The 11,335-nt window shown below is 47.0% G+C and overlaps 1 protein-coding gene across 2 annotated transcripts; it reads left to right on the top strand.

Annotated features, from left to right (window-relative positions):
- The first annotated feature begins 306 nt into the window (after positions 1 to 306).
- SLITRK5 (SLIT and NTRK like family member 5) lies at positions 307 to 9,622 on the top strand. 2 transcript variants are annotated; one of them, XM_070380653.1, is made up of 2 exons: positions 307 to 426; positions 3,646 to 9,622. In XM_070380653.1, exon 2 carries the CDS (start codon positions 3,654 to 3,656, stop codon positions 6,540 to 6,542), a length of 2,889 nt encoding a protein of 962 aa, XP_070236754.1. In that variant the 5' UTR covers positions 307 to 426; positions 3,646 to 3,653; the 3' UTR covers positions 6,543 to 9,622. The 2 variants fall into 2 exon arrangements, with proteins under 2 accessions (XP_070236754.1, XP_070236755.1); XM_070380654.1 differs by lacking the exon at positions 307 to 426 and adding an exon at positions 854 to 1,082.
- Positions 9,623 to 11,335: the final 1,713 nt, after the last annotated feature.

An 11,335-nucleotide genomic window follows, 5' to 3' on the forward strand; every position in this document is an offset into this window, starting at 1 on the left:
CAGGGGGCAGCGGCGGCGGCGGCGGCGGCGGGCTCGGCGCGGGGACACCGGCGGCGGGATCCCAGTGCGGTGGTCGCCGCGGCACAGGGGGGGCGGAGGACGGCTCGGGAGCCGCAGCCGCCGCGGGAACAGCCGAGGGGCCGGTGCCACCTTCGCTCGCCCCCTCTCTACCATGTACAGTGTGCGCTGCAAGAAGAAGGCGGGCGATGTATGCACACCCCTGCGCCCCGCTCCCTCTGGCTCGTCCCCGGGCGTGCGCCACTGACCAGAGGGGAATGTGGTGAAGACGGCGAGGACAGCCCAGGGGGGAGGGGAGGGCCGGCCCGCGCGAACCCACGCCGGCGGGTGCCAGGGGCCGGAGGCGGCTGGAGGGGGCGGCGGCCGCTGCTGGCTCGGAGAAAGTTGGCCCCTAGGCAGATGGCAACAGTAAGTACCCGCCTGGGGGGCGAGGGGACCGGTGCAGCGGACGATGCCGGGGACCCCGCGATCGCGCGGTGGCGCGGGCTTGGGAGCGAGTGTGCTAGTGAGCCTGAGTGTGAGTGGATGCGAGCGCTCGGCGAGGCTGACCGTCACGTTAGCTGGGCCGCCCGGGGCCAGGCAAGCCCGCTCGGCGTCCCCCTCCTCGGGCTCCGCGCCTCCTCCCCCTCCCCTCCCTCCAGCAGCTCTCTCCCCGCCCCGCCCGGCTCCCGGCCCCTACAGCGCGGCGCCTCGACCGCCGGCCCTCCGCCGCCCCCTCCCCCTCCCTTCCCAGCCCGCCGCTCCGGATCGTTCCCCCCCACCACCACCCGCCCCGACTCTACCCCCACACCCTGCTGCCCGCTCCAACTACCACGGAGAGCGCCGGGGAGAGCCTTTCGGGGAGCCCCGGAACCCGCGGTCGCCACCGCGGCGGCGGCCCGGGGCTGGCGGCGTCCGGGCGCCTCTTTCCTCGCAGCCGCCCGGATCGCGGTGCTCGCCCCGCCTCGACTCGCGAGCCCTAGTGCACACTCCAAAGAGGTTTTTGGGGGGTTTTTTTGTTTTTGTTTTTTTGGTTTTTTTGCAAGGGTGGCTATGATGAGTGGGCCTTGGAGATGTGAGACGGGGTAAGTCGGCCGTTTACTTTGCCAAAGAGGCTCCAGCGTGTGTGTTGTGTCTCTGTGTGTGTGTGTCTGTGTGTGTGGCGGCCGGGTGGCTGTCTTCCCCTCTCCTCCCGCCCCTCCTTCCTCCCCTTTCCCGGCCTTCGCTTTGGGGCGGAGTGGGGGAGGGGGAGCCTCGCGTTCTGGAACTCGGGGGGCTCCTGCCTGGGGGCCGCCCTGGGAGCACCTGCGCCCCGGAGCCGCGGGTCCGGCCTGGGTGCCGGGCTTCAGCCCACCCGGCCCCACGCTGCTTCATGATGGGATGCTTAGGACGACGATCCAGGGTTTAATTCTTTGTGGGCAGGAGGGGGGAAACAGATACAGCTTCCCCACCCCCGCCCTCAAAAAAAAAAAAAAAAAAAAATCTGAGACTCTGAGAATATGCAGCGTCCCCGCGAATTTACATCGGAGGTGCGTTTCCCAGTCAGAAATGTCAGCCTTGCCCGGCTCATTCAACTTTATTTGCTCAAATTTTCGGGATCCTTTGATAGCAGGGAGGAGGGAATCGGGAGTGGGGTGAGAGGGAAGCTCTTCGACCCTGGCGAGCCAGAACTGAATTAAAGTTGTAAACGCTCAAGTTTAATATTGGCTGGACACGTTTGGCTGTGGGCTGTCAGAGAGGGTGGGAGGTGAATGGGGGCGAGGAAGCGCCGGGCGGGAGGGGGAGGGGATCCAGCCCCCGCTGAATGGCTGTGCCGATTTGATCCAACGGAGAACGGCGATTTCAAGGTAAACGTTTTGCTCTCATAGAGGGTGTCTGTGCTGCTGTTAAGCCAGGAAGTGTTTTGTCGCTGCGTTGGGAGGTCGGGGATACTTGCAAGGTTTAGATATTGTGGGTTCCCATTCGTCTCGACACGTCTGGGTGACCACACGTGAATGAATCGCAGGCACACTTGCACACGTGCGTGCGAATGCAGGGGCTCTTCATAACACGGGCTGGAGTCGACTCGGGTATCCAGATCGTGGTCTCCAGGCTTGAACCCGTGCTTCAGAACCGTCTTGGCTTTAGTTAGGGGTTGTGATTCAACATCAGACTTCGGGGGTGGTGAGGCAGGGCCAAGCAAGGCTGGACAGAGAAAAAAGGCATTGGTTCCATGAGCCCAGCATTTCTACCGAATGTTCCCTCTCCCCCTCCTTCTCCCAACCAACGCAACACACACTCGCACACACTCACTCCATTTATGTCCTTTCCTTCTGAGCGCTGCTGTCGACTCGAAGTAGGAAGTCGAAGGAAGCCTTTAAAGGGACAAAAAGAAAGCCAGAAAGAAAAGGGAGAGGAGGGTCAGATTGATTCCTTGGGGAGATGAAATTCGGATATTAAAGCACTGACTTGTATCACTTGCTGTCCTCCCTTCTTTTCTTCCTTCTATTTTGCCTCTTAATCAGCCCAAGTCCCCTTTCTGAGGGAAGAAGGAGGGGAGTAAAGCCTTGATAATTAAATACAATAAGCAACTCCAGTGGTGGGGATGTTGACGAGGTGGTAGTTCAGTCCCAATTTTGCTAATTTGGTAGGGTTAGTTTTGCATACCGTGGCAAAAAGACGCGGAGCCCGAGGTGAGGAAGGCTTTGGCGCTGGTCCTGGGTTTACTTTTAGCTGATTCCGGGTAAGCGGTGGGAACGCCTTCTTGAAACTCCAGGTACCCGGAGCTTGTTCCGGGATTGCGGATGCCTTCGCAGAGTTCTTTGTAATCCATCGTGCAGAACTATTTCAGTGGCTTAAAAATGCGGTTCAGTAGCGTCGCTGACATGATCAATGAGGAGAAGTGGACTCAGGGCGCTCTCGGGGAGGCGCTGCTAAGTGGCACCGTGCATGCAATTAGGACGCTGATGTGCTTAATAACGTGATAGTGAAGTCCACCATCAAAGCGAAAGCGCTCTCCTTTTTCTCCATGCTCAAAGCTCCCGAAGACAATTGGCCTTAAGAGCTTCTGGGTCCTTTTGATTCCTTATCTCGCATGCTTTTTGCCTCTGTGAAAAGTATTCTTTAGGTTCCCACCCTGGCATTTCCAGCGATGGTTTTAAAATAGCCCAAGTATTGTGGCTCCTGGGCAAAACTGTGAAAATGGGAGACCTTCACGGTGAACTGTTAACTGAAGAGGTTTTGAAAGAAAAGCAGAGGGACTGGGTATAGGTGAGATGGGGAACCTGATAAAAATGGTGCTTCTTTTCTCTAAAATTTAAACCGTGAATCTGAACTGACAGCCATTTTATGTATATTTATGGATTGTTTTGAAAGTGAGGGGGCAGGCAAGAACACTAAAACTGGATTTTGTCTAACCTGCCCTTATCTTATAAGGAGCAGCATGTTCCTGTTGTCATTAGAAAATGAAATCAACCTTTAAATCAAAGTGAATATCAGATTTTAATAAAGTCTGGAGAATGTCTATGTACCTTGGGGTGTGGGGTGTCATTACTCTCCCCTTCTTCTGGATGTCAGAAAAACAGTATTAGGAAGGAAAGAGACTTTCTGATTGATTCCTTAAGTTTTTGTCATATTCTGTTGTTTCCTCCCCCCCCCTCTCCCTTGCAGGAGATAAAATGCACACGTGCTGCCCCCCAGTAACTTTGGAACAGGATCTTCACAGAAAAATGCAGAGCTGGATGCTGCAGACTCTAGCGTTTGCTCTAACATCTCTCGTCCTTTCGTGTGCAGAAACCATCGATTATTATGGGGAAATTTGTGACAATGCATGTCCTTGTGAGGAAAAGGACGGCATTTTAACTGTGAGCTGTGAAAATCGGGGGATCATCAGCCTTTCAGAAATTAGCCCTCCCCGTTTCCCAATCTACCACCTCTTGTTGTCTGGAAACCTTTTGAGTCGTCTCTATCCCAATGAGTTTGTCAATTACACTGGGGCTTCGATTTTGCATCTGGGGAGCAATGTAATCCAGGACATTGAGACCGGGGCTTTCCACGGGCTGCGGGGTTTAAGGAGATTGCATCTGAACAATAATAAACTGGAACTTCTGCGTGATGATACCTTCCTTGGCTTGGAGAGCCTGGAGTACCTACAGGTCGATTACAATTACATCAGTGTCATTGAACCCAACGCTTTTGGGAAACTGCATTTGTTGCAGGTGCTTATCCTCAATGACAATCTCTTGTCCAGTTTACCCAACAACCTTTTCCGTTTTGTGCCGTTAACGCACTTGGACCTGCGGGGGAACCGGCTGAAACTTCTGCCCTACGTGGGGCTCTTGCAGCATATGGATAAAGTCGTGGAGTTACAACTGGAGGAAAACCCCTGGAATTGCTCCTGTGAGCTGATCTCCCTGAAGGATTGGTTAGACAGCATCTCCTACTCCGCCCTGGTGGGGGATGTGGTTTGTGAGACCCCCTTCCGCTTACACGGCCGGGACTTGGACGAAGTGTCCAAGCAGGAACTCTGCCCAAGGAAACTTATTTCGGACTATGAGATGAGGCCGCAGACGCCTCTGAGCACCACGGGGTACTTACATACCACCCCGGCCTCGGTGAATTCCGTGGCCACTTCTTCCTCTGCTGTTTACAAACCCCCCTTGAAGCCCCCTAAGGGGACTCGCCAACCCAATAAGCCCAGGGTGCGCCCCACCTCTAGGCAGCCCTCCAAGGACCTGGGCTATGGCAACTATGGCCCCAGTATCGCCTACCAGACCAAATCTCCGGTGCCTTTGGAGTGTCCCACCGCGTGCACTTGCAACCTGCAAATCTCCGATCTGGGCCTCAACGTCAACTGCCAGGAGCGCAAGATCGAGAGCATCGCAGAGCTGCAGCCCAAGCCCTACAACCCCAAGAAAATGTATCTGACGGAGAACTACATCGCCCTGGTGCGCAGGAGTGACTTCCTGGAGGCCACGGGGCTGGACCTCCTCCACCTGGGCAACAACCGCATCTCCATGATCCAGGACCGCGCCTTCGGGGACCTCACCAACCTGAGGCGCCTCTACCTAAATGGCAACAGGATCGAGCGGCTGAGCCCGGAGCTGTTCTACGGCCTGCAGAGCCTGCAGTATCTCTTCCTCCAATACAACCTCATCCGCGAGATTCAACCTGGGACTTTCGACCCGGTCCCAAACCTCCAGCTGCTATTCCTGAACAACAACCTCCTGCAGACCTTGCCCTCAGGCGTCTTCTCAGGCCTGACTCTCCTGAGGCTCAACCTCAGGAGTAACCACTTCACCTCCTTGCCAGTGAGCGGAGTCCTGGACCAGCTGACGTCACTCATCCAAATCGACCTGCACGACAACCCTTGGGATTGTACCTGCGACGTGGTGGGCATGAAGCTGTGGGTGGAGCAGCTCAAAGCGGGCGTCCTGGTGGACGAGGTCATCTGCAAGGCGCCCAAGAAGTTCGCCGAGACGGATATGCGCTCCATTAAGTCGGAGCTGCTGTGCCCTGACTACTCGGACGTGGTGGTGTCCACGCCCGCGCCCTCGTCCATCCAGGTCCCCGCGAGGACCAGCGCGGTGACCCCTGCCGTGCGTCTGAACGCCACCGGGGCGCCCGCGGGCTTGGGCGCGGGCGGAGGCGCCGCGTCGTCGGTGCCCTTGTCGGTGCTGATCCTCAGCCTGCTACTGGTTTTCATCATGTCGGTTTTCGTGGCTGCGGGGCTCTTCGTGCTCGTCGTGAAGCGCCGGAAGAAGCACCAGAGCGACCACGCCAGCACACACAACTCCGACGTGAGCTCCTTCAACATGCAGTACAGCGTGTACGGCGGCGGCGGCGGAGGCGGCGGCGGCAGCGGCGGCGCGGGGGTCCACCCGCACGCGCACGCGCAGCACCGCGCGCCGGCGCTGCCCAAGGTGAAGACGCCCGCGGGCCACGTGTACGAGTACATCCCCCACCCCTTGGGCCACATGTGCAAAAACCCCATCTACCGCTCGCGGGAGGGCAACTCCGTGGAGGATTACAAAGACCTGCACGAGCTCAAGGTCACCTACAGCAGCAGCAACCACCACCTGCAGCAGCCGCCGCCGCCGCCGCAGCCGCAGCCCCCGCCCCCGGTGCAGCTGCAGCCGGCGGGGGAGGACGAGAGGCGGGAAAGTCACCACTTGCGGAGCCCCGCCTATAGCGTCAGCACCATCGAGCCCCGGGAGGACCTGCTCTCGCCGGTGCAGGACGCCGATCGCTTTTACAGGGGCATTTTAGAACCAGACAAACACTGCGCCACCACCCCCGCCGGCAACAGCCTCCCGGAATACCCGAAATTCCCGTGCAGTCCGGCTGCTTACACCTTCTCCCCCAACTATGACCTGAGACGCCCCCATCAGTATTTGCACCCGGGGGCGGGGGACAGCAGGCTGAGGGAACCGGTGCTCTACAGCCCCCCCAGTGCTGTCTTTGTAGAACCCAACCGGAACGAGTATCTGGAGCTAAAAGCTAAACTAAACGTTGAGCCGGACTACCTCGAAGTGCTGGAAAAACAGACCACCTTTAGCCAGTTCTAAAAAGCAAAGAAACTCCCTTGGAGCTCTTGCATTTCAAACAAACAAGCGAGCAGACACACACCGTGAACCCCATTTGATTCATTGTGTTGTTTCAACGTTTAGGGTGAAGTGCCTTGGCACGAGATTCTCAGCTTCGGCGGAAGATACTGAAAGGGTGTGCAATTTCCTTTTAATATCACACGCAGGGAAACGTTTGTGTACACTGGGCACATCACTTTCTCTTCTTGCGTGTGGGGGAGGCGAGGAGAAGGGCTTTATGGAGGGCAGTTTGCTTTGCGGGTGACTTGTTAAAGGTCATAGTCATTTTTGTGGTGGTTGGAAGTGTTGAGAATGGTGGAAGGTGACAGCGCATAGATTCTCCTCTTCCTCTTTTACTCTTTTCCCCTTCCCCTTCTCCCCCTTTGAGCCATGGGTGGGTCTAGATGGCTTTTGTGGTGAGATTAGCACACCCCCAACTTTAATAGAAAGTTTTTTTTTTCTTTCTCTCTCTTTTTCCCGTCCCCATTCTCTCTTCTCTGCTTCCTCTCTTTCTCTGCCTCCCTGCCTTCCTCCTCTCTCATTCCTTTCCTTTCTTTTTAAAGGATGTGTTTGTATGCATTCTGGACATTTGAATTAAAAGAACAAAAGTATTGTGATCTTGAAAAGATCACCATAGATGTGGACAAATCATTAAAATTACAGAGCTATATGATCCATAATTGATTAGTCAAAATAACTTATTGATGAAATATACGAATATTTTATTGTAGCACCTATTTTTATATGCGCATTTAGCATTTCTCTTTCCTTCACTATTTAGCCTATGATTTTCACAGAGGTGTCGCACTATAAAAGGAGCTGTATTTCCAAAACTGAAGTGATATCAGGAAGGCATTTAAAATCTTATTAAAAATATGGAGAACTTACATCTTAAAAATTAATGCAACCCACCCAATTGGATCTGTAATTAAAAAAAAACAAAAACACTGTATCCCAAAGTATAAAAGAAAAATATTTGGGGCAATTAATTGGGCCATTCCAGTGAGAATCATGTGCAAGTTTCTGGTTTTATTAGAGAAGATTTAAAAGTATTTTTATTAGTCAACCAAAATGATGTATTGATTTGACTACTATTGTAGCCAATTTTTGATTGTTTAACCAAACCCAGTTGCATTTGTACAGATCCACGTGTACTGGCACCTCAGAAGACCAAATGATGGACTGTACAAATCTCTATACAATGTCTTTATCCTTCTGGGCAGCAAGCAATGATGATAACCACAAACACGATCTCTGTAAGATGGGGCTACTGTTGTTACAGTCTCATGTATCCCAGCACATGTAATTTTTTAAATAGTTTCTGAATAAACACTTGATAACTATGTCAAATATTGAGGGACTGAAGTAATGATTACTTAAGTGCAAAGAAATAGCTGTGTGATTTAATGAATCGCCATTATTAATTTAAGACAGTAGCTAACTTCTATTCCTAAAATGTCCCCCTAATGATCAAATATATATAATTGCACCTTTGTTGGTTCAGGGAAGTATGGTTATCTAAATGTGTCATTTAATGTGCTCATTCATGAAATTTCAACTTTACTCCTTTTCCTTACTGAAGTATCCATCTAACATGTGGAGCATGGTAAGTAATGTACTGCATATTGATTTTGTATTTTGTCATACCAGTATTATTTATTTGGTCTACAATTTTGCATAGTTTACCTTGTGTAAAGCTACCTGCAACAACTGTGATGGGTACTTTTATCTCTAGTTGATCTATATCCTAAATGTCAAAATGTTGGTGAGTATAAGCTGTTCATGTCTGAGTAAGGTTTGCCAGTGAATTAGATTATATTCAAGGGTAGGAAATATTTGGATGAATCTCAACCTTAAAGAGCCACATACTTCATTGGTGTTTGGTACATGTCTGCATAATCTCACCTGCAATGTGTACAATGTCAAGGGCTGTTCATGAACTTTGTTTAAGGAACATTTTCCGTGGCATTCTGCCACAAAGAGGCAGCATTCACCCATGAGTAAATTGACAGTAACTACTTGAATTCAGATTGAACAGGTGGTAACAGTTTCCCTAAGGAGTTAAAAAAAATGAATAGTAATACTACTTTGGCCAAGAGAAGTAAACTATCCCAGTTCTGTGCAAGTTTTCCCTTCCAAAATTTTTTCTTCAGAGGGGAAGTAATAAACAATGTCATGCTATTATCATGGAAACAATGTATCTCTTACTCTCCATCTACCTCCTCCATGTTAGATCCAGGATTAGAAGATAAATATAAATATTAGTATTTGCCTTCACAATTGGAGTTGCTATTAATTTTGTCTTCACAGTGGGAGTTATTTTTCTTTAATATTGCTTTCACAATATTATCGTATGTAGATATGACAGTGTTGTACGAATTATAAAATATTAAGGCAAAGTGGAATCCTCCATGTAACTAAGTTTTATTTCTTAATTGATGTATAAAAACTAAGAGGCAACAATTACATGAAGTAAAAAATGTAGGTCTGGACAATAGAAGTAGCTTCCAGAAAGTTTGTTGATGTATTTTTCAAAGATTTACAAAGAATATTATTGTTTTCAAACCAGCACTATTTCATATAATCTTGTCGCTGTCGGTGGTTCATTTCTACCTCTACTCTTCGTAAGGTATCCAGCATTTTTTTAATCTCAAAAAATAACAGTTATATAATTTATAGAAAGAAGTTATTTCTAATTTTAAATTATACTCTTCCCATCTGTATGAAGAGAATAAAAGGAAATTTATCCTTGCCCTAATAAACTTGAAATTTTAACATATAGAATCATGAAACTGTATAGAATTTAAAAATGAATTATTTTTCTCCTTCCATATGGTTTCCTGCTAAAACATTGACATATACAACAGAACATAATTTATGTGGTTTTAAATATCTGAATTTTGGGTTTTCAGGTATACTGAGTAAATAATTAAATTGGGTATATCAGTGGTATATGATTGGATTAAGGAACCCAGGAAATTCTTTCTATAGAATTTTGGAGAACATATGTAACATTTCAGACATCAATTAAAATTTGAATGCAAACTAAGCTTACTCTTTGTGCTTGTTCAATTTGATATGTTGCATAATCTCATACAAATATATCTCCTGGTAGAGATTACAAAATCTTACTTTTATCTATATATATATGATTATAGTGTAGATACTTAAATTATCTCAGAGAAATATATTTCATGTAAATGTAGATAATTTGTATGCTAATATTCAAAATGCTTTGCAGCTAAACTAATGATTGCAGTTATGAATCAATTCATAACAATTTTAGCATCATACTCAGAACATGTCTTTTGTTTAGGCAACATTATCACCTCTATAAATGTGGAGTGGAAATTTTTGAAAAATGTCCTGGATATCCATCTCTGCCCCTCACCACTGTTCTCTCAACCTTGATAGGAGAATCAAACTAGTATGTAATGAAGAACCCACACAAAATGTGAAAAAGGTCAGAATTTAAGAAAAAGTTTAGAATTTAAAAACTTAATCTGTCAGTTTCTTGCCCTGTATCATTAATCCTATTCTCATGACTCGGCGAAGTATTCAAATTACTTATGTGTGTGTGTGTGTGTGTGTGTGTATATATATATATATATATATATATATATATATATATATAATATTTATTTCTGGGCTCTCTTACATTTTTTTCCCTTATATCTCACCCTTCCGTCCCTCCTTCTCTCTCCTTATCCTTTCTCCTTATCCTTTTCTCATTTTTTAATAGGGCAAGGAAAACAGTGAGAATAGTTCAGTCCTTGTTTGAAATGACAAAAACTGGCTACTTAATTTCAAGAACTTAATAGGTTGTTTCCAAAGTCACATAATTCCAAATTAATGAAAGTAAAGCAGAACACAAATATGCTTCCAATTCATTTGGAAAAATATTTCTGTTGCACTTTCAGATGGCCCCAAATTAAGATACTTGCAAAAGTGGCAAAATATTTCTTATAACTCATTTTAAGAATAAATTTTACACTGAGAAAGAAGAATTAAAAACAACAAAAGCAGCAATTTAAACTCTGGAATGTAGGAGCATTTAATGTATTGATTTCAAAGGAAATAAAATGTGAAAGTAATAATTTAACTGATATTAAATCAGCTGTTTATGCATAATGCTCTTCATACCCATTGAAGTTAACTACTATTTTACAAATACAAATATATGAGAATAAAATTAAAATAGTTTGATGAACATTAGTCATGTTCCTAAAAGTAATCATCTAACATCTAAATCCAAAGAACTTTATGTCAGTTAATATTGCATTTGACAACTGACCATTTTATTAGATTTTAATTCAATTTAATGCCTATCTGTATCTGTATTTCTGTTAGTATATGTAGCATGTATATAGCAGACAAAAAATGTATTATCAAAGAGCATTCCATACCCAATTTTCATGTCAATATTTTAATTATTTCAAATTATACTTTTGTGTTTTACACTTTAGGCATGTTTGATGGAGAAAAAAATGTATGGAATATAATTTGAGTGTGATAATAATATACTCTTTTCTTCCTCTGTGGCAGGGGTCAAACATTTCTAGCGTTATGCCAGTATCACAAAATGAATATCTATTTTTTTTTTAATAGCAACATTTAAACTTAAGTTTGAGTGATTTAGATTATTTCTTATAAAAAGAACTTTTGAAGATCAAAACATAAATATTTCAAAGAGAACTGATGTAATGCAAATATTAAGTAATTTGACTTTTTCACTTTCTATTTACTGTCAAAATAAAAATATAATGATATATTGC

The sequence above is a fragment of the Bos mutus genome, chromosome 12, assembly GCF_027580195.1.
Source record: "Bos mutus isolate GX-2022 chromosome 12, NWIPB_WYAK_1.1, whole genome shotgun sequence".
NCBI lineage: Eukaryota > Metazoa > Chordata > Mammalia > Artiodactyla > Bovidae > Bos > Bos mutus.